General features: G+C 40.0%; 1 protein-coding gene across 2 annotated transcripts in view; it reads left to right on the forward strand.

Annotated features, from left to right (window-relative positions):
• Positions 1 to 23,890, forward strand: part of GEMIN5 (gem nuclear organelle associated protein 5) — a 51,493-nt gene that overhangs the window by 14,776 nt on the left and 12,827 nt on the right. For both annotated transcript variants that reach the window (XM_055285503.2, XM_055285505.2), the window contains exons 10-21: positions 2,253 to 2,335; positions 3,567 to 3,703; positions 5,676 to 5,749; positions 6,501 to 6,682; positions 10,888 to 11,027; positions 12,034 to 12,205; positions 16,261 to 16,488; positions 18,598 to 18,711; positions 19,456 to 19,578; positions 20,948 to 21,043; positions 21,447 to 21,584; positions 22,645 to 22,792. In XM_055285503.2, coding sequence (XP_055141478.1) covers positions 2,253 to 2,335; positions 3,567 to 3,703; positions 5,676 to 5,749; positions 6,501 to 6,682; positions 10,888 to 11,027; positions 12,034 to 12,205; positions 16,261 to 16,488; positions 18,598 to 18,711; positions 19,456 to 19,578; positions 20,948 to 21,043; positions 21,447 to 21,584; positions 22,645 to 22,792 — 1,635 coding nt within the window. The remainder of the gene's footprint in view (positions 1 to 2,252; positions 2,336 to 3,566; positions 3,704 to 5,675; positions 5,750 to 6,500; positions 6,683 to 10,887; positions 11,028 to 12,033; positions 12,206 to 16,260; positions 16,489 to 18,597; positions 18,712 to 19,455; positions 19,579 to 20,947; positions 21,044 to 21,446; positions 21,585 to 22,644; positions 22,793 to 23,890) is intronic.

Raw genomic sequence — 23,890 nt, forward strand, 5'->3', positions numbered from 1 at the left:
GAAAAATCAAAAGAATGTTTTATGACATATGAAGATTAAATAAAATTCAGATTTCAGTGTCTGTAAGTAAAATTTTATTGGGACCTGGCTACATTCCTTTGTTTACATTCTGTCTGGCTGCTTTCACACTTCCACAGCAGAGTGGAGTAATTGTGGCAGGGACCACATGGCTGACAAAGCCTGAAATATTTACAGAAAAGGTTGGCTGGCCTCTGTCTTAGATCATTCATTTCTGAGTGAAAATCATTTATGATACTGCAGAGCTGTCCTTTTGTTTTGTTTTGTTTTGTTTGAGACAGAGTTTCGGTCTTGTTGCCCAGGCTGGAGTGCAGTGGTGCAGTCTCAGCTCAGCAAAACCTTCACCTTCTGGGTTCAAGCGATTCTCCTGCCTCAGCCTCCCGAGTAGCTGGGATTACAGGCATGTGCCAGCACACCTGGCTAATTTTGTATCTTTAGTAGAGACAGACAGGGTTTCTCTGTGTTGGTCAGGCTGGTCTTGAACTCCCAACCTCAGGTGATCCACCCTCCTCAGCCTCCCAAAGTGCTGGGATTACAGATGTGAGCCACCATGCCCGGCCAGAGCTGTCCTTTTTATATGCAGTTCTTGAAGTACTCATGTAGAACCTATATGCAGTTGACTATTCTCCTTTTTTAACTCTCAAAAAAAAAAAAACCACTATTTTAAGGCCTGGCACGGTGGCTCACGCCTCTAATCCCAGCACTTTGGGAGACTGAGGCGGGCGGATCCTGAGGTCAGGAGGTTGAGACCATCCTGGCTAACACGGTAAAAGCCCGTCTCTACTAAAAATACAAAAAATTAGCTGGACGTGGTAGTGGGCGCCTGTATCCTCAGCTACTCGGGAGGCTGAGGTAGGAGAATTGCTTGAACCCAGGAGGCAGAGGTTGCGGTGAGCTGAGATTGCGCCACTGCGCTCCAGCCTGGGCGACTGAGCAAGACTCCGTCTCAAAAAAAAAAAAAAACTATTTTAAAGATTATTTGAAGTACACTGTTTTTAATCAAATAAAACTTAAATAGTTCTATATCATCATGAAACTGCTAATTCTATTACATTATTATATCCTGGTTATTATAAGCTGAATATTCAGATTAACAGTACAAAAGCTATGTAATAGCCAGGGAGTGGTGGGTATTGCCCTAGAGCTATTATGAGGCATTTTGCCAGAACTGCTTATTCTATTTCTTTTAGATATAGGCTAAAGTAGGCCGGACACAGTGGCTCCCAGCACTTCGGGAGGCGTACGCGGGCATATCATGAGGTCAGGAGATCGAGACCATCCTGGCTAACATTGTGAAACCCCGTCTCTACTAAAAGTACAAAAAATTAGCCGGGCTTGGTGGCAGGTGCCTGTAGTCCCAGCTACTCCAGAGGCTGAGGCAGGAGAATGGCGTGAACCCAGGAGGCGGAGCTTGCAGTGATCGGAGATCGCGCCACTGCACTCCAGCCTGGGTGACAGAGCGAGACTCCGTCTCTAAAAAAGAAAAAAAGAAAAGAAATAGGCTGAAGTATAAATTAGCCTGTTTATAAAATATAAATTTCTTTTAGAAATTTTGATTTATTCTCTAGAATGATCACTATAAATGTGTCAGATAAATGGAAGTAAGTCAGCTGCTAATTATTCATAGGCTCTGGAATTCTAAAATCATACAAAGAATGTATGATAATTTATGGTAAAAGAAATAATGCTGCCTGGTTTTTTCCTACAAAGTTAAGCATTCTTTACTGACACATCACATATCATTACCACAACAACCTTCAAAAATACTCTTAGGAGTATGCCTTCTTTAAAAGACAATCACAAACTGAAAATCTCTCTACCCTGAAATCTTGTCTCAGTTTAGGAAATGTGATGTTAATGGCACAGAGTAAGTCTAAAATGACTTCTCACCTTTTACATGACTGTAAAGTGAATACATTTGGGTGGTGATAATATATGCTCTGGCTAGATAGGTAAGAGTAACATTTTTGCGGGGGGGTAAAATATGTTTGGGACTTAATCATTTTGGTAGTAAATGTCATTATTTGATATTTAAATATAATTTAAATGTAGTAAATATATGATAATTAACTGCTTTACAATCAACTATTTGGAGCAAGATATTATTGAATTATTTTTCTCCAATTATTAGTAGTTATGTTTATAATGGGGACCTTTTAGAAAAAGATGGTCTGTTCTACACTATGCCTTTTTGTTTAAATCTCTGTTTGTTCTCTCTCCCCATTCTTCTAAAGGCCTCCACAGATTTCTAGCACATATCATAAGAAGACTGTATATTCTTTAGCCTGGGGGCCACCAGTAACCCCCATGTCACTTGGTAAGTATCTGAACAATTCCGTAACAAATAGAGAGTATTCTTCCTTCAGTTTAATCCTAAAATATTAAAGATGGAAAGAGTCATAAATGGTCTAGTGCACTGACTGCTTATGTGGGCTACTTATGTCTCCAGGGGTTCATGAAGATAGTAGTGGCAGACGATAAATCACAATTCCTGGGAGAAACCATTTACCCATAATAAGCTTCCCCAAACTCAGTAAAGCATTGTTTCTTCTATTTGATCTGAAATTTTTCGTTGTATGTATAGTTATCATGCTGGGTCCTGATACCCAGTCTAATATTCCTCACTAAAACTTGCTGTCTCTTTTTAATTTTATCAGAATTAGAATGATACTTCAGTATATTAATGGAATAATATCTGTTTTCACCCACAGGAAAAGCAAACTTAGAGTTTCTGAAATGATCTCTTGCCTTTGATTCAGCATTCTGCTCCTTTCCCTCTTCTAGCCCCTCAGCCTTGTCTTTTTCTTATTCCTAAAGTAATGAGTCTTTTCTATTAGCTTTTTAAATGAGTGTATTCATCAAAAGTCTCTGATAAACTTTTCTTTATCATCTATGATGAAACATCTGTAAATTTCTATAGGAATTGCATTGCATAGAGAGGATAAGTAGATTTATCAGAACTCAAGTAGCATTGGAATTTGTAGTTCATTTATTCAACAGATGTTTACTGGGTATTTGATTTGTAATCTACCAGTGGTAAAAGTAAAACCTGCTCTTATAGAAACCCACGAGAATTACTGTTTGCTTCTTAAAAATTAACAAGAAGATTGCTGTGATACTAAGGACATCACTGCTTTGATGACATCTCTTTGTTATAAGACATAGAAAGTCCTACTGTGCTATGTAATTCCCAAAGAGTACTAATTTCTGGAAGAAAAAGCAAATTCTCAGAAGCCTTTGAGAACATGTATGTTTTTTGATCCCAGCTTTTGAACCCCTGTTATTATGAATACCAGAAGAATGTTTAAAGCAAATATGTTGCATCACATAAATTAACCTAGAATTACAGTGGTATAGTTTTTTTACTTCTGCTCCCAACAACTGTGTTCAGATGGAAAGAACAGTGATTTTATTCCAATGTATTAGAATGTTTCAAATACATAGTTCTTTTAAAACAACTATGTAGTATGATATGGTCATACTATAGCAACAAATAGTTAAGCTGGTGAAGTACAAAACTGGTAAGTTTCTTTTCTTATTTCATACAGTAGGAGAAGGAGACAGACCTTCCCTTGCTTTATACAGCTGTGGAGGAGAAGGGATTGTCTTACAGCATAACCCCTGGAAGCTTAGTGGAGAAGCCTTTGACATCAACAAACTCATCAGGGACACCAATTCAATCAAAGTGAGTTCTTGTGGTCCTAAAGTCTTTTCTTTCTGTATCACAGATCCCTCTGTGTTTCCCATCTTGCAAAATAAATGCTGTTACTGGAGATTACCATCATCATACTAAGTCAGATTTCTTAAATGTTCTTATAAGGCTGTGCATGAATTTGTGAGTTATAACATACATCTTAGGAGTCTTTATCCTTGAATAAAACAAAGAGGTACCTCTCAGACAGTGTGTATGAGGCAAAAAAATAAAAAAGCCAAAAAAGAACTACTGAAAAAAAAAGGTTTGTCTCAATTGCAACAATGATTTATTACAAACTTTCAGGTGTTATGTATAAAGCATCCTTTTCAGGCCAACCACTTTCACCAAAGTGATGCTGCGGTAAAAATAACAATAATATAGTGTCCAAATGCAACTGCATGATGTTTTACTCAAGACAAAATTGTCATTTTGTTTTTCTAGTAAAATGATTCTAGATTTACACAAAGCTACAAAAATAATACACATAATTTGCTTATATCCTTTACCCAGATTCCCACGTTTAATTACATTTGTGTTATCATTCTATCAATCTGTGCCAGAACTGTCTTTTTAAAGTCATACCTTAAATGTTGAGATTTCCTTATTTCCTTACCTTTTTTTTTTTTTTTTTTTTTTTTTGTGACAGAGTCTCACTCTGTCGCTCAGGCTGAAGTGCAGTGGCGTGATCTCGGCTTACTGCAACCTCCGGCCTCCTGGGTTCATGAGATTCTCCTGCCTCAGCCTCCCAAGTATCTGGGACTGCAGGCATGGGCCACCATGCCCAGCTAATTTTTGTATTTTTAAGTAGAGATGGGGTTTCACCACATTGGCCAGGCTGGTTTTGAACTTCTGAGCTCAAGTGATCCACCTGCCTTGGCCTCCTTACCCTTTCAAATGAGTATTTTTATTTATTTACTTATGTATTTTTTGACACAGAGCCTTGTTCTGTCGCCCAGGCTGGAGTGCAGTGGTGCAATCTCAGCTCACTGCAGCCTCCACCTCCCGGATTCAAGTGATTCTCATGTCTCAGCCACCTGAGTAGCTGGGATTACAGGCACGTGCCAAGACTGGCTAATTTTTATGTCTTTAGTAGAGGCAGGGTTTCACCATGTTGGCCAGGCTGTGGTCTCGGACTCTTGGCCTCAAGTGATCCACCCAGCTTGGCCTCCCAAAATACTGATTATAGGCATGAGCCACCATGCCCAGCCCAAATGAGCATTTTTATATTATTGCTCATTACTTTTATGGCCAGTATAAAAGTAACATTTAGTTATAAATTGGATTATATTGTTGATTATATTCCCTCATTGTCTTAATTTTATCTAAACATTAACATTCAGCAATGAATAAAAGAGACAAAATTCCTGTTCCTAAGACTTTTAATTTATTGGCACTTGAATGTATGGATCAGAGGTTCATACTAGGAGTCTGAGCTGGGAATAGAAATTTTGAATCCCTTCACAATAATGATAGATGAAGAAGCTGTGGGCATGTATGAGGTGGGCTAAAGAGACAATTAACAAGAGAAGAGGGCCCAGGCAGCCTTGGGAAATACCAGCATATAGATATGGGAGGGAAATGATTCAGGGAAAGAAGCTTTGAAGGGATAGAAAACAAGGAGAGTGTATATAGCTTTCTTTAAGGACCCATGGTCCCCACGTTGTCCAAGCTGATGGGCACAGATCAGTTTAATTAAGTATATATTTCACAAGGTTAAGCATTGTAAACATTTAGTACTTATTAGCCTTGGGGGTTTTTTTGTTTTGTTTTTTGGCCCAGTTAGGAAATGAGAATTAGAATGCGTGTTCTTAGTAATCCTTTGACTAATTATGTAGATTATTTACAAGAATAGCTGTTGTGTAATTAAAACGTTTTTAAACTCTAGGGATTTTTTTTTCTCATGCTGTCATTGCTGATTTGTGAGATATGTATATAGTCAAGATTGGTTTGTTTTGCTTTCTAGTACAAATTGCCTGTACACACAGAGATAAGTTGGAAAGCAGATGGCAAAATCATGGCTCTTGGCAATGAAGATGGGTATGTATTTGCTTCTTTAAGATAAAAAATTTGCAATTGCACATATATTTGATCACAAGCTGACTAATGCCATCTGTAATGTTAGCTGGGGAGGCCCAGTTGTATTTGGTATTTTGATTTATTCTTGATATCCTCCACTGATCCAGAAGCACCTTGTGTCTTTGAGAACTACAGAATTATTTAGATATTTTCAGCCCATTGAGAGTATTTGGCTACACTGTATTTTGGCTGTCTTGTGCCTCACAAAATGGTCACCTCCTATGTTGAACTGCCTAAATCTCCATTTTTTTAAAGTAAGCCTAGTCAGAAATGCTTTTTAGGTCTATGTCCTGACCAGTGTTAATCATAGTAACACAGTCCTAATTCAGCCATTGATCTGTTAATTATTTTAGCTTCTCCCTATCATCATTTGTCATTAATGCCTGATGAACACAATTTTATCAAGCATTGTTAGAACGCTAGGAGATTGTTACACTGAGGTAGTGTGGAAAGTTAAAATTTTTAAAAATTAATTTTTTTAAGAAAAGTATTGTTAGGATATTGCTAGAATTTTTAAAAGCTAAATATACTTTTTGGAGAATAACTTTTGATACTTGATTTTTTATGAGAGAATGACCTTTGCAGTGATAGAAAGGGTTATCCTTTTCCACCTCATCTTTCCTTGACTGATGGAATGAGGGAGCTACTATTTGCATTGTAACTTGTAATTTGATCATCCATCTTTCTTGTTTTGATGTGTTTCCTGTTCCAGATCAATAGAAATATTTCAGGTTCCCAACCTGAAACTGATCTGTACTATCCAACAGCATCACAAGCTTGTGAATACCATTAGCTGGCATCATGAGCATGGCAGCCAGCCAGAACTGAGCTATCTGATGGCCTCTGGCTCTAACAATGCAGTCATTTATGTGCACAACCTGAAGACTGTCATAGGTAACTTTGGTTTCTTTCATATTGGGGATGATATCGTTTGTTCAGCTACTTTCCATTCTAATCTTTGTTACTTTTTACTTTATTTTTGACATTATAATAAAATAAGTATTATTCTTACTACTTTTTCTGTTTCAAAAGTAATAGATTCATCTTATTTTAAAATTCTTTCAAACATGACAGAAATGGTAACAGAAAATGAAGTTGGCCAGGCACAGTTGCTCACACCAGTAATCGTGGCACTTTAGGAGGCCACAACGAGAAGATTACTTGTGGCCAGGATTTTGAGACCAGCCTGTTAAACAGTGAGGCTCCGTCTCTACAAAAAATTGAAGATAAAAAACAAATTTGCTGGGTTAGAGGTGCACGCCTGTAGTCCCAGCTACTTGGGAGGCTGAGCTGGGAGGATCATCTGATACTAGGAGTTTGAGGCTGCAGTGAGCTATATTTGCACCACTTCACCCTAGTCTGGGTGACAGAGCACACCCTATCTCAAAAAAGAAAGAAAAAAAAAATGAAGTTTTCCCCTAAAATTTCATCATTCAATAACCAGTGCTATTAGTTTGCTGCATATTTTCTCTAGATTTTATAAAGTCATAGCCTACATATGTATATATGTTAGTATATATTAATAGATTTGCACTTCTGTGTACTTGTGTGAAAGAATAATCTTCTGTTCCTAGCCAAAAATAAATTGCTATATATAATATATACTGCTTGCAGTTTTTTTCTCTAAATTTACAATATTTATCATGGACATCTTTTTATGTCAGTACATAAGGATCTATCTTGCTGTTATTAACAAATATCTGTCAACCAGGCACAGTGGCTCATGCCTGTATCCTAGCACTTTGGGAGGCCATAGTGGAAGGATAGCTTGAGACCAGGAGTTTGAAACCAGCCTGGGCAATGTAAGGAGACCCCACCTATACAAAAAATTAAAAAAAAAAAAAACAGTTATCTGTTCATTCCATTATATGGGCTTACCATAATTTATCCATTCCACAATTAAATGACATTCAAATTATTTTTTTTTTTTTACAATTTAAGTACTATTACAATAAACTGCCTTGTACATAGATCTTCATGAACATGAATGAATAATTTTTGTACAGAAAATTCTAGAAGTAGAATTGCTAGGTAAAAAGATGTAGTTTTTTATAGTTATTGCTAAGTGGCTCTTCAAAAATATTATGCCATTTAATTCTTCCGCCAGCAGTTTTTGAGTGTTACACACAAACAGAAGACACATACCTCATTCCCGTGTTTGATTGCATTTGATTCTCACAATCCTGTGAGGGTGATAGGTAACGTTATCCTCATTTTCCCAATGATTAAACTGAGGCCCAGAAAGGTTAGCTAACTTATTCAAGCAAGTAGCATCGCTAATACATGATAGGGCCTAGATTCAACCTTAGAGTGTCTAATTGCAGTGTCTGTATGTGTTCTAGCAAGTACTATTCCATGCTTAATGAGTTAACTTTCATATGGGCCTGATTTATTCCATAAGGAATCTTAAATTTCATTGAGGCCCCTTCGGCACCTGGAAAACCACAGTAGGTGGTCAGAAGAGCCATTTTTAAACATGAGTGAAGTGGGATTACTTTTTTTCCTAGTATGAAGAAATTACAATCTGACACTAAACTGTTTTCAGAGTGCTGTAAAACATGTGCTCTCAGCCATAGTGAAAATAGTTACATTTTTCATTTCTCTAGAATTTACTTCAGTAGTTTTCTAAGAATCCTATGTGTAACAAGAAAAAATATTTTTGGTTCTAGTAGTGACTCCTGAGTTAAAAGCAATATGGAAAAAGTATTAAAATGTAGATGTATTTTCCTAGTAATAAATAGTAGACAGTGTATAACTAATGAACATAAGTTAGAAAGCTGATTCTGGTCCTTACGATTATTATTGGGATTCTAAATTAATCATCCACTTATATCTACTAAATAATAGAGAAAGGAAGAAAACTGCCAGAATTAATTTTTACCTTCTTATTTTGAAATATTTGAGACATAGAGGAAAGTTATAAGAATTGTACAAAGAAATCGCATATACTTTTTCCTATTAATTCAACAATTTTTAGTGTCATATTGGCTTTATTCTGTGTGCTTGTATGTATGTAGTTTTTCCTACCAATTATCAATTTGTTAGTTTAACTTAATATATAATAGTTTAATCTTTCCCTTAAAATATACACAACTATTATTTGTCAATTTAAACAAATAGTTTAGGCTAGGCGTGGTGGCTCATGCCTATGATCCCAACACTTGAGGAGACCATGGCAGGAAGATCACTTGATTAGCCGGACATGATGGGTACCTATAGGCCCAGTTACTCACAGGCTGAGGTGGGAGGATCCCTTGAGCCCAGGAGTTGGAGGCTACGGTTAGCTGTATGACTGTGTCACTGTACTCCACCCTTGGCCACAGGGTAAGACCTAGTCTCTTTAGAAAAAAAAAAAGTAAAATAATTTAATCGGCCACCCGTATTCTAGTTGTGTCAGTTGATCCAATAATGTCCTTAATAATGATTTTTTTTTCTCCAGTGTAGATTCCAACACAGGATCACCTATTTGCATTTTGTTGTCATGTCTCTTTAGTCTCCTTTCATCTATAATAATTTCTCAGTCTTTTAAAAATTATTTATTTAGGCCGGGCGTGGTGGCTCACACCTATAATCCCAGCACTTTGGGAGGCCGAGGTGGGCGGATCACCTGAGGTCAGGAGTTCGAAACCAGCCTGGCCAACATGGTGAAACCCTGTCTCTACTAAAAATGCAAAAATTAGCTGGGCGTGATGGCGCATGCCTATAATCCCAGCTACTCAGGAGGCTGAGGCAGGAGAATAGTTTGAACCTGGGAGGCGGAGGTTGCATTGAGCCGAGATTGTGCCATTGTACTCCAGCCTGGGAGACAAGTGAAACTCCATCTCAAAAAAAAAAAAAAAAAAATTATGTGTGTATTTATTTATTTTTTAGAAACTGGGTCTCACTGTATTGTTCAGGGTGGAGTGTAGTGGTGCAGTTATAGCTCATGACAGCCTCCAATTCCTGGGCTCAAGCCATCCTCCCACCTCAGCCTCCTGAGTAGCTGGGACTACAGGCGCATACCACCATGCCCAGCTAGGTTGGTTTTTGTTTTTTATGTTTTCCTTTTTTTTTTTTTTTTCGAGACGGGGTCTCACTCTGTCACCCAGGCTGGAGTACAGTGGCACGATCTCAGCTCACTACAACCTCTGCCTCCCAGGCTCAAGCAATCCACCCATCTCAGCCTCCTCTGTAGCTGGGACTATAGGTGTGCACCAACACACCCGGTTAATTTTTGTATTTTTTTTGTAGAGTGAGGGTTTCCACAGGCTGGTCTTGAACTCCTGAACTCAAGCAATTTGCCCACCTTGGCCTCCCAAAGTGCTGGGATTATAGGCGTGAGCCGACACGCCTGGCCAAGCCAGACTTTTTAAAATCTTATGTGACATTTTTGAGGAAGATAGGGCACTCGTTTTGTAGATTTTTTCTCATTTTGCATTTGTCTGGTATTTTCTCATGACTGTATTCAAATTATACATTTTAGCTAGAATATCCTGTAAGTGATAATGAGACCTAACACTTTTTGTGGTGATCTATATGCTAAGCACTGTGGATGTGCCTGCACTCTTTTTTTTTTTTTTTTTTTTTTTTTTTTTTTTTTTTTTTTTTTGAGACGGAGTCTCACTCTGTCGCCCAGGCTGGAGTGCAGTGGCGCGATCTTGGCTCACTGCAAGCACCGCCTCCCGGGTTCACGCCATTCTCCTGCCTCAGCCTCTCCAAGTAGCTGGGACTATAGGCGCCCGCCACCATGCCCGGCTAATTTTTTTGTATTTTTAATAGAGACGGGGTTTCACCGTGGTCTCAATCTCCTGACCTCGTGATCCGCCCGCCTCTTAATAACTAACAATGTTGCCTACTAAAAATCACCTAGACTTGGGAGGCTGAGGCAGGAGAATCGCTTGAACCCGGGAGGCGGAGGTTGCAGTGAGCCGAGATTGCGCCATTGCACTCCAGCCTGAGCAACAAGAGCGAAACTCCATCTCAAAAAAAAAAAAAAAAATCACCTAGAAAGTGTATGGCAAAATCTTGATTCTTGTCATGTGAATGCCTTCCTGGATGTACTTTGTTTTGTTTTTTGTTATTACTAGTAGCAGCAGTGATGTCTTTCCCTTGCCTTTTAGAGAGCAGCCCTGAGTCTCCAGTGACCATTACAGAGCCCTACCGGACCCTCTCAGGGCATACAGCCAAGATTACCAGTGTGGCGTGGAGCCCACATCATGATGGAAGGCTGGTATCTGCTTCCTATGATGGTACAGCCCAGGTACTATTGTGTCCTTGTCCCTGTGGGTCCTTCACTGTGTACTCTAACAAATTCTTTCTTCTTTACCCCCGGTTGTGAGCAGGTTTCGCGTCCCCCATTATCATCATCTACAGAAGGAGATTTTCTGCGGCTCTAAGAGGCATTTTAGTTTCATTCCATATAGCTGGGCCCAGGCTAAGACTGGGTTTTTTTTTTTTTTTTACTTAGATGAAGGGGAAAGTATTGATAGGAGCTAGCTAACTCTTAACATTTTTACAGATTTCATTCTGACTCACTATCAGTATGGTGGACTAATATGATATGCAAAGTACTCTCTTCTGTTCAGACACTGAAATGTTGGCTAAAAATCACAAAACAATTTTTAATAATAAATTGGTAAGTCAGAAATCTCCAAGTTTTAAATAAATAAAGATGAAATGCCAAGCCAGATCTATGAGGGAGGACTTGTGGATATCAGAACTAGAGCTGGGGACCTAACATCTGTGATGTATCTTGCTCAGTGTTGAGTTGTAATTGAGCTGTCTGCACAAAGCTGGGAGCCGCGAAGGGCTGCCTTCTGTGAAACTGAGTTCAGAATAATTCAAGAAATAGAAAGGAAATTGGCCAATTACTCAAGGAATTGGAGACAAAAGAATCACCTATGAGAAATTAGAACTCTAATTTCTGTACTAGATGTGGGCTATTTTCTTCATGATACCAGAATCTCAAGCCCAAAAGTTAACATACAGTATTGGTTCGAGACAGTGAAATCCATAGGACACCAGTAGAAACTCATTCAAAATCATCCCCGTAGGAATGTCTATGCATCTCCGAGCACAGAAGTCTCTTACAGGAAATAGTACTCTTCTGAAATTAAACTTCTAAGAGAAAACTCTGAATCACCTGAGGAAATAAGAGGCTGCAGATTGTTTTTGTTTTTTGTTTTTTTTTTTAAATTAGAAAACATACCGCCCAAACAATAGAATAACCAGAAAATGTCTATTCGGCCATGTGCTTTTGGGTTTAGGTGTGGGATGCTCTCCGGGAAGAGCCCCTGTGCAATTTCCGAGGACATCGAGGTCGACTGCTTTGTGTGGCGTGGTCTCCTTTGGATCCAGACTGCATCTATTCAGGGGCAGATGACTTTTGTGTGCACAAGTGGCTCACTTCCATGCAAGATCATTCCCGGCCTCCTCAAGGTCAGTCAGAACCTAGAGCTTATCTAGTTCTTTTTCTCCCTTTCTTAATAATTGAGTTGATCAGGATTGAGCAAGAAAGACATTCTTGTAGGACATTAGTGTCAGTAGGGCAAGGGTCTGAGCCTAAGCAAGAAGGCAGCCACAAGGGCTGGAGAACAGCAACACCCACAATAGGAAAGAGCATACCTAGCACTCAGATCTTAGTTTCTTTTTTGAGACAGAGTCTCGCTCTGTTACCCAGACTGGAATGTAGTGGCGTGATCTTGGCTCACTGCAGCCTCCACCTCCTGGGTTAAAGCGATTCTCGCACCTCGGCCTCCCTAGGAACTGGGACTACAGGTGCGCACTACCACACCTGGCTAATTTTTTTGTATTTTTAGTAGAGACGGGGTCTAGCCATGTTGGCCAGGCTGGTCTCAAACTCCTGGCCTCAAGTGATCTGCCCACCAGCCTCCCAAAGTGCTAGGATTACAGGCATGAGCCACCATGCCCAGCCCAGATCTTGGTTTCTAAATGACATTCTCCACTAAAAATGTCCATGGCTTCTTGGAGAAATGGCTGGTTCCAGTCTGGGACAGGAAGAATACAAACTGAACCTGGAACATTCTTATGCCAGAAAGGAAGGCAGTACTCAAAAGAATTTAGGAGACATATCAAAAGGACAGAAGAAACAGCTTGAAGAGGCTCCCACTGACCAAATCTGGGACAATTGTTGAACATAAGTAAGAGGAGGCCGGGCGCAGTGGCTCATGCCTGTAATCCCAGCACTTTGGGAGGCTGAGACGGGCGGATCACAAGGTCAGGAGATCGAGATCATCCTGTCTAACAGGTGAAACCCTGTCTCTACTAAAAATACAAAAAATTACCTGGGTGTGTTGGCGGGTGCCTGTAGTCCCAGCTACTCGGGAGGCTGAGGCAGGAGAATGGCGTGAACCCAGGAGGCAGAGCTTTCAGTGAGCCGAGATTGCACCACTGCATTCCAGCCTCGGTGACACAGCAAAACTCTGTCTCAAAGAAAAAAAAAAGAAGAGGAAAATTCCATTTCTGGCTAAGAAAGATTAATTGGTATCAGACTTGCCATAAGCAACTAGAAAGTCAGACAAAATATATTAAGCAACTGCTGGGCACAGTGGCTCATGTCTATATTCCCAGCACTTTGGGAAGCCAAGGCTAGAGGATCACTTGAGGCCAGGAGTTTGAGACCAGCCTGGCAACAGAGCATGATCCCGTCTCTATCAAAAATTACAAAATAAAAGCAAATAGGAAAAATTGGCCAAGCATGCTGGCTCACTCCTATAATCCCAACACTTTGGGATGCTGAGGCAGGAGGATGGCTTGAGCCCAGGAGTTCAGGACTAGCCTGGGCAACATAGGGCGACATTGTCTCTGTGAAATAAATTTTTTTTTTTAATTTTAAATGAAAGAATATATTAAGCAACTAGAAATTTACACCCAGAGAAATGAAATGATGTGTCCACATAAAGACTTGTAAAAGAATGCTCATAGTAGCTTTATCTGTGATCACCAAAAACTGGTAACAATCCAAATGTCCATCATCAGATAAATGAATTAATTGTGGTATATCCCTATGGTAGACTTCTACTCTGCAATAAAAAGAAGGTAACAACTGATAAAGAACAAAATGGATGAATCTGGAAAAACATGCCAAGCAGAAGCAGCCAGGCACAAAAGACGACATACTGTCTAATTCTGTTTATGTGAAATTCTTTTTTTTTTTTTTGAAACGGAGTCTCACTCTGTCACCCAGGCCAGAGTGTAGTGGTGCACTCTTGGCTCACTATGACCTCTACCCCCCAGGTTCCAGCAATTCTCCTGCCTCAGCCTCCTGAGTAGCTGTGACTACAGGTGCGTGCCTCACACCCAGCTAATTTTTTGTGTTTTTAGTAGAGACAGGGATTCATCATGTTGACCAGGCTGGTACTGAACTCTCGACCTCAGGTGATCTGCCCGCCTCAGCCTCCCAAAGTGCTGGGATTATAGGCATGAGCCACTGCGCCCAGTGTATGTGAAATTCTTCAACAGGCAAAACTAAACCATAGTGAGAGCAAATTAGTGATTGCCTAGGGCTCAAGCAGGGGGTATATCTTACCACAAAGAGGCTTGATGGAAATATTAGATTAGTACAAAAGTAATTGTGGTGGTGGTAGGTACTTTGATAACTCATCAAAGTATTAAAAAATGGGTGTATTTTATTATATTACTCCTCAGTAAAGATGATTTTAAAGTAAGCAAAGGATAAAAACCTTAAAATGTAAATGTAGAAACCTTAAAAATGTAAATGTAACAGTAATGGAAGAATTCATGAGTCCAGACTGATATAATAAATAAATGGGGAGAAGCACAAGCTCTTCCTTGTGGTAGGATGCCAACTAGATGCCAAGCTCTTCCTTGTGGTAGAATGTAGAGTGAAATCCTGGAACTAGAAGTTCACCCTGTGGGCCAGGCACAGTAGCTCATGCCTGTAATCCCAGCACTTTGGGAGACAAGCTGATCACTTGAGCCCAGGAGTTTGATACCAGCCTGGCCAACATGACAAAACTCCATCTCTACAAAAAAGAAAAAAAAAATTACAAAAATTACACAGGCATGGTGTCGCACACCTGTAGTTCCAGCTATTCAAGAGGCTGAGGCAGGAGGATTGCTTGAGCCTGGAAGGTCAAGTAAGGCTGCCGTTTGATACCAGCCTGGCCAACATGACAAAACTCCGTCTCTACAAAAAAGAAAAAAAAAATTACAAAAATTACACAGGCATGGTGTCGCACACCTGTAGTTCCAGCTATTCAAGAGGCTGAGGCAGGAGGATTGCTTGAGCCTGGAAGGTCAAGTAAGGCTGCCGTGAACTGAAATTCTGCCACTGCACTCTAGCCCAGACAACAGAGCAAGAGCCTGTCTCAGAAAAAAAAAACAAACTCACCATTTGGCAGTCATCATAGTAACAATTTTTAATCAAGAAACATCAGTGAATACTAAAACTCTTAGAGCAAATACTTAGTAGTTAAACAGGGGAAATACCCTTTTAGGGCGTAACTTGGAAGCCACCCCCTTAATCAGATGATCAAAGTAAACCAAATGGGATGAATAAAAATTAGCTGCTACCTCATAGATTGCCCTGGATGAACATAGCAGCGCTAATGTGCATTCCAGCTAAAGATGCATACCCTAAATCTAGTCATGAAAAACATCTGGCAGACCTAAATTGAAGGAAATTGGACAAAATAACTGTCCTGTCATCTTCAGAAGTTTCAAATTATGAAAGTCAAAGGAAAACCACGCAACTAACTGTTTCAGGCTGAAGGGAACCAGAAAGGCATGACAACCAAATGTACCATGTGATCCTGGATTGATTCCTTTTGCTATAAAAGACATCTGGGTAGGCCGGGCATGGTGGCTCATGCCTGTAATCCCAGCACTTTGGGAGGCTGAGGCGGGTAGATCACCTGAGGTCAGGAGTTTGAGACCAGCCTGACTGACCAACATGGTGAAACCCCGTCTCTACTAAAAATACAAAAATTAGCTGGGCGTGGTGGTGCATGCGTGTAATCCCAGCTACTCAGGAGGCTGAGGCAGGAGAATCGCTTGAACCTGGGAGGCAGAAGTTGTGGTGAGCCGAGATCTCGCCATTGCACTCCAGCCGGGGCAAGGAGAGCGAAACCGTCTCCAAAAAAAAAAACAAAAACAGACATCTGGGTAAAATTGGCAGAACTTAAATAGAGTGTATGGAGTAGATGGCAGTAATGAATCATGTTAATTTCCTGATTTCCGTGGTTGTACTATGGTGATGTTGGAGCATGTCCTGTTCATAAGACACACACTAAAATATTTGGGTGTTATTGTTTATCATGTTTATGATTTAATGAAATCTCAAAAGGGTTTGGTTAATATTGTGATAATATAATTTTAAAAGTTCACTGAGAAGGAAGGGAATGGGTAAAAATGATATTAAAGAGTAATGAGATACTGGAGTTTACCACCTAGAGTGCTTTTAACCAAGAATGTATACTTTAGTCTGTCCTTCTTTATTGTGATTCTCGTAGGCAAAAAAAGTATTGAATTAGAGAAAAAACGGCTCTCTCAACCTAAGCCAAAGCCTAAAAAGAAGAAAAAGCCCACCGTGAGAACTCCTGTAAAGCTGGAATCGATTGATGGAAATGAAGAAGAGAGCGTGAAGGAGAACTCGGGACCTTTTGAGAATGGTGTGTCAGACCAAGAAGGGGAGGAGGAAGCACGGGAGCCGGAATTACCCTGTGGCCTTGCTCCAGCGGGTATGTGGCAGAATCCTGTGTATCACTAGGATTTCGTGGTCGTGTCTAGGAAACTAAGCTGGGTCCTTACTCAGTTTGAAACTTCGCTGTTGCCATTTTTCCAACTCTTGGAAACAGCATTAGTTTTTTTTTTGTTTTTTTTCAAGCTTTATTCAAGTCCTAAAATAAGCATCTTTGTTTGAAGTTTTAAAGGGGTTCTAGTGGATGTTTGCGGTGGAAATAGTAAAGTTCTATAGAGAAAACTTCTTATTCAACTTGGGCAAGGTAAAACTGTGGGACAAAGCGAAGCTGGGGTAGTCGTGTACAGTGTACATAGGAAGTTACATGGGAAAGGTTTTAACAGTATGACATCAGTAGCCACATTTGGTGAAAGAAACCACTGTCCCCTACAAATGTCTGACTTAGAAGCTACCACCACTGTGGGAACTTGCAAGCTCTCACCCCTCTTACGTGGAGTTTGTACGTTGCTTTCTGTCTTCTCACAGAAAAAAAAATGTGTGAATGGTTATTAGGTTCTTCTAGTGAGTTAAGCTATAGTGGTGGCTCTCAGATGTCTCACAAAACAGTGCTCTATCACTAACAAAAAAACTGTTAGGTAAAAATTTTAGCACTCTTTTTATTTTGTACATTTACCTTAAATATCTGGTCCCTGATAAACGATTAAATAGCAAACAGTGTAAGTAGAAGCAATAACTCATACTTAATTCTAAAACAGAATACACTGATGTGTCAGTATTGAAATGGCTAGAATATAGGATACAAGGCATTCCTGATGCTCTCCATCCCAAGGGATAGCTATTAGACACATAGTTGGGGTAAATAAAGAGCAAAAAGCCTAATGGATTTATTATTTTGGCTCATCAGAATGCTTTTCTAGTCGGGTACAGTGGCGCATACCTCTAGTCCCAGCTCCTCAGGAGGCTGAGGCAGGAGAACCGCTTGAGGCCAGCCTGGGCAACACAGCAAGACCCCCCATCTCTTTATTTTTCTTTTTTTAAAAAAGCCTTTCTTTCACAAAATGGCTATACAAAACATGGATCAACAAGTTGTTTCTAAAAAGTTCCTGTGCTCAGGATTGTGACACCATATTGCATACACCTAATATTCTCTATTATTAAAGTTACTCCTGTTAGTATAATTAAATATGCAATTAGTACTTTATGACCTAGAAATGTAAAAAGTGGTTTGTCACTTGAGCAAAGTATAGGAACTCCTTGGCTTATGGTATAAAGTTGTGGAGGGCTGGAAGCCTTTTCCTTAGTCAAAGTTCAAAGTAAGATGGGCATGGTGGTTCATGCCTGTAATCCCAGCACTATGGGAGGCCAAGGAAGGAGACTTGCTTCAGCCCAGGAGCTTGAGACTAGCCTAAGCAACAGAGGGAACCCCCATCTCTGCAAAAAATATAAAAGTTACCAAGATAATGGCTTGTGCCTGTAGTCCTAGCCACTCTGGGAGGCTGAGGAGGGGAGGATCACCTGAGCCCAGGAGGTTAAGGCCTCAGTGACTGTGATCGCACCCATTGCACTCCAGCCTGGGCAACAGAGTTTTATCTTATCTCTAACCAAAAGAAAAAAAAAAAAAAAGTTCAAAGTAAGCCAGGAGCAGTGGCTCACACCTGTAATCCCAGCACTTTGGGGGGCTGAGGCAGGTGGATCACCTGAGGTCAGGGGTTTGAGACCACCTTGGCCAACATGGCGAAACCCTGTCTCTACTAAAAATACAAAAATTAGCCGGGCATGGTGGCTTGTGCCAGCTACTGGCGAGGCTCAGGCAGGAGAACTGCTTGGACCTAGGAGGCAGAGGTTGCAGTGAGCCAAGATCGCGCCACTAAATTTCCAGCCGGGGTGACAGAGTGAGACTTCATCTCAAAAAAAAAAAAAAAAAACCAAAGTAATAGACTTACAGATTCCTGAAAACAGCCAGTTTGGGAGGTGGGAAAGGGGAAACTACCCCTACTTCTTTTCCAATGCATTTTATCTCAAAAGCTTTGGTAATGGATGAATTTATTATATTGCTGAGCTTGGAATGGCTCTTAATTTTTAAAAAGAACTGAAATTCTATATTATTTTTATCCTCAACATTTTTTTTCCTTTTTCCCCCATGATGTAGTTTCTAGAGAACCAGTTATCTGCACTCCAGTTTCCTCAGGCTTTGAAAAGTCAAAAGTCACCATTAATAACAAAGTCATTTTACTGAAAAAGGAGCCACCAAAAGAGAAGCCAGGTTGGTATCTAGTAATTAAAATACAGTATTTTGTTAAAGCAGCCTAAAATATTACATCTATTACATGCAACTCTCAAAAAGCAGTGTGGTTTCTTGTTTGTTTTTTTAGGTTCAAAATATTTGTAGGTTTTCTGATTATGGGTTTTTTGTTTGTTTGTTTTTTGTTTTTTTGTTTTGAGACAGATTTTCACTCCAGCCACCCAGGCTGGAGTGCAGTGGCACACTCTCGGCTCACTACAAACTCCACTTCCCGGGCTCAAGCAATCCTCCTGCCTCAGCCTCCCGAGTAGCTGAGATTACAGGTGCCCGCCACCATGCCCAGCTAATTTTTGTTATTTTTAGTAGAGATGGGGATTCACCATGTTGGCCGGGCTGGTCTCGAACTCCTGGCCTCAACTGATCCGCCCGCCTCAGCCTCCCAAAGTGATGGGATTACAGGCATAAGCCACTGTGCCCGGCCTTCCACTTCCATTTTGGGTCATGCTTTTGAATTTTTTTTAGCACTTGATGAAATGTTTTGCAATTGTTGATATTACATCATAAATGTTAGCAAGAGCATTTTAGTGTGTATTGTGAACAATGCCCCCAGCAAATTTATTTTGAAAGCCTCTTTATTAGGAGGAGGAGGAGGAACTTTCTCTGCTTGTGGTGTCCTGCCAGTAGGTTACATTCACACAATAGGCATTCCATTTTATGTTTCTGATCAGCTCTCCTTCAGATAGTATGTACTTTATTAAATTTCAGAAACCTTAATCAAGAAGAGAAAAGCTCGTTCCTTGCTTCCCCTGAGTACAAGCCTGGACCACAGATCCAAAGAGGAGCTTCATCAGGACTGTTTGGTACTAGCAACTGCAAAGCACTCCAAAGGTACAAAAATGTACTTCCTTGGCCCATCCATAGTCTTCCGGGACTGGCATATAAGGGATGTTTACTTATTTATTAAATGAATGCCCAAAGAAATGTCTAAAATTGTTTTCTGTATTTTTATGTTCTCCAGCCTTCCCTTCCCTCCACATCCCTACACCCCTACACCCTGCTGCCAAACTCCCCATTGTGACCCACTGTCAGCACTGCCATGGCTTTGAGATGTAGCGCTCTGCTTTTATTCTAAATCTAATTCCTCCCAGCCATCTGTGTGCCAGAATTGGTATGTTGATCTAAATATATCAGCATGAATAAACTCCTTCAACTCTTTTCCCCATTGAACAGTATCCTTATGGAGAAAAAAATCTTTTTTTCTTATTGGAAATATGCCCGTAGTATGGCAGTTTCTTAAAAAAAAATTTGATGGAAGCTTTTGCTTTGGAAGTTTTGTTTTGAAGGGTTGTTTTATTTTTGTTTTTCAAAGTCTTCATTTAATGTCCACTATTTTGATATTTTAATAACTTTATTTTTTAAATTTGAAGTTTACATGTGGAAAAGGGATGCACATAATAAAATGAAATTGAAACAGTATAAAAAGAAAGTAAATCTCACCAGGCACAGTGGTGCGTGCCTGTTGTCCCAGATGCTTAAGGGCTGAAGCAGAAGGATCACTTGAGCTCGCTTCAAGGCCAGCCTGGGCAACATAGTAAGACCCTCTCTCTATTTAAAAAAAAAATTTTTTTTTTTTTTTTTTTTTTCAAAGTAAATCTTCCTCCCAATCCTCTGTTTCTCCTCCCCAGGAATGGAAGACCATCCTCCCTCCCAGTTACTCTCTCCCGCTGCCCTAACAAGGGTGGTCATTATCCTGGGCTTCCATTTCTTTCTTTCTTTTGAATTTTTGTACTGTTTTGTCTATTATCAGTTTCTTGTGTCTTGATGGAAATGTTTTATGCTTTTATTATATACATAGCCTTTTGGAGCTTTGTGATGACTTCCTGTAACTTACATAGTTAACCTAGTTTCACTTTATTTTCCTTACTGGAAAATTACTCAGTTGACTTCTTTTTTAAGCAAAGGATGAATATTAAATCCCCTTGTGGTAAGTCCCAGTGAATATTAAGGACTTTCTTTTACTTATTAATAATTGTTTTGCTTGTTTTTTACTGCACTTTAATATGTTCTGATTTGGGGTTCACTTTTAACATTTTAAGTGTTTTTGTGTTTTGCTCCCTTTGTAACTGCAGGAGTCTCTGTTAGAGCTCTGATTCAGTGTCTGAAGTGGGTGTTCCAAACATACTCAGAAGTTATTGGACAGAAAACTGTAATCAATGTAATGACTTCATCTGATTTTTTTGCCTTTTTAAATTAACAGAGCTGAATGAAGATGTGTCTGCTGATCTTGAGGAAAGATTTCATCTGGGGCTTTTCACAGACAGGGCTACCCTGTACAGAATGATTGATATTGAAGGTGAGGCAAATCCAGTCAACATAATCTCATCCATCTTTATGCTTTCTCAACATTTTGTGTGCACCTCTTTGATGGCTGTCATCCTGTGATGTTATAATGGTTAGTTTTACGTGTCAGCTAACTAGGTTTTAAGCTCCCTGATTTACATATTGATAGAACCCTTGCATCATCATAGGATACTAAACATACAGCATTCACTCTGAATACATGTGAAGGTGGGAGAGTGTACAGTGACCAAGTGGGCGTCAGATCTTATTGTAATCACTCTGGTAGGTGACACCTATCAGAGAATGACTGCATATTTTAGGAGCTCACTTTCTCTTCTATCTTGCCTTTCTTTTTCTACAAGTCAGTAACAAATGTTTCTGAAACACCTTCCAAACTTTATCTCTCTTTCAAACAGGAAAAGGTCACTTAGAAAATGGCCACCCTGAGTTATTTCACCAGCTTATGCTTTGGAAAGGAGATCTCAAAGGTGTTCTCCAGACTGCAGCAGAAAGAGGGGAGCTGACAGACAACCTTCTGGCTATGGCACCAGCAGGTATGGTTTTTGTTTGTTTGTTCTTTTCAACAAAAGCTCTATCATCTCTAGGATATGCCCACTAAAGATGGCTCTTAGCACAGTCTTAAGCTTGAAATCACTTGCAAATAGAACAAAGCTAATCCTGTTTGCAGCAATAGACAAACTAATAAATCTAACCCAACCCCTTTGAAAAAAAGCAGGTCACTGACACTTTAATGGCAAAAGCATAATTGGTGAGAACTTCTTGAAGGACAATTTGGCCATGTCTAGTAAATTTTAAAGATATAATGGCACAAGTGTGTAGTCCCCAGCTGCTCAGGAGGCTGAGGCAGGAGGATTGCTTAAGGCTAGGCGTTCAGACCTATAGGGCACTGTTAATTGTGCCTGTGAATAGCCACTGTACTCTAGTCTGGGCAACATCATGAGACCTTGTCTCTTTAAAAAAAAAAAAAAATGCTGGGTGTGGTGATTCCTGATTCATGCCTGTAATACCAGCATTTCGGGAGGCCGAGGTGGGCAGGTCAGTTGAGCCCAGGAGTTTGCCACCAGCCTAGGCAACATGGCAAAACCCCATCTCTACAAAAAAATTAAAAAATTATCTGGGCATGGTGGCATGTACCTGTAGTCCCCGCTACTCGGGAGGCTGTGGTGGGAGGATCACCTGAGCCCGGGGAGGTTAAGGCTGCAGTGAGCCATTATTGTGCTACTGCGCTCCAGCCTGAGCCACAGAGCGAGACCCTGTCTTAAAAAACAATAAAAGGAAAGGGAAAAAAAAAAAAGCACGTAGGCATGTTACCTTTGGCTCATCAATTCTGATTATAGGAATTTAACTGTGCTCACACATTCCTTTCTGTATCTTTTCAGCTTTGTACTGTTTTGTTTGTGTTACATAATCAAACAATTGATGTTTCAGAATGTGTAGATGAAGCAGATGATCCGTAATGGTAGCTGAATTGGTATCTAAATGTTCTGCTGAATGCATTGACTGAAAACAAGCCTTTTTCAACCCAAATGTACTGGGTATTGTTTTTACTTTTTCTTCAACTGTTTTTTTAACCACCATCTTTTATTTTTTCAGCTGGCTACCATGTGTGGCTATGGGCTGTGGAAGCTTTTGCCAAACAGCTGTGCTTTCAGGATCAGTATGTCAAGGCTGCTTCTCACCTACTTTCCATCCACAAAGTGTATGAAGCTGTGGAGCTGCTCAAGTCAAACCATTTTTACAGGTCTGTGTGGTCCTAGAGTTGGGATAATACTTGGACATAATGTGAAAATAACCTAAACTTCTCTATTGTTAAAGTAACATAAATGGAAGAAACAGTCCTCCTGCTTCAGCCTCCTGAGTAACTGGGACCACTCAGGAGGTGCATGCCACCACATCCAACTAATTTTTTAGTTTTTTGTAGAGACAGAGTTTTGCTGTGTTGTCCAAGCTGATTTCCAACTCTTGGGCTCAAGCGATCCTCCTGCCTCAGCCTCCCAAAGTGCTGGGATTACAGGCATGAGCCACCATGCTTGGCCAAGATTTTCTTGTTGTTCTACCCGGCTTTGGTTTTGTTGTCTTCCTTTAGAGAGTGTTGAACTTTGTTTTGGTAAGTAGTGAAGTTGTGTATCAGCTTGATCTTTTCATGGCTTGTTTTTAAACTTTGTTAGAGCAAGTTTATCATATTCTAGAATTAGTTTGGACTTCCTGCATTCTGATATCTTTCTTGAACGCCTTATGCATTCAACAAATCAAAACTCAGACGTCTCCAAGTCCTGAGTAAGCTCTGGGAATTGTTCAGCTTACAGTTACCTAGTCATTCTTTGTTTAGACTTAAGGAGTTTCCTTTACATATGTGGCTTTTAATTTAGCCAAAGACTCAATGGGATCTCCAGGCAGAGTTGTGGATGTCTTTCTCTGGACAGCTTCCTCCTTCGTAGTATTCTGCCCCTCAGATTTCCATTGTTTGTCTTCTCAACTCAGAGACTGCTGAGGTTTTGCTCGGGTTTTCCTTAGGAAAATGGCTTTGGGCAGAAAGCCAGTGCCAAGACAGGGCTCCCATCATTTGTTTCTGTTCTCTTAGGGCTGACCGTCCTGTGCTGCCTGTTACCCGGTATCTGAAAACAGTTGTTTCAGACATTTTGTCCAGTTTTTTAGTTTTATGGCAGGAAGGTAGGTCTGGTCCCAGTTATTCCATCATGGCTGGAAGTAGAAGTCCCAAAATACTTTCAAAATATTGCTCTCTCTAGATCACTTTAATCTAAAACACTTTTTTCCCAGCTACAACTTTATGTTGGCTACAACTCAGCAGTTGTATGTCGTTTGAAAAATATTTGTTTAC

The sequence above is a fragment of the Symphalangus syndactylus genome, chromosome 7, assembly GCF_028878055.3.
Source record: "Symphalangus syndactylus isolate Jambi chromosome 7, NHGRI_mSymSyn1-v2.1_pri, whole genome shotgun sequence".
Lineage (NCBI taxonomy): Eukaryota > Metazoa > Chordata > Mammalia > Primates > Hylobatidae > Symphalangus > Symphalangus syndactylus.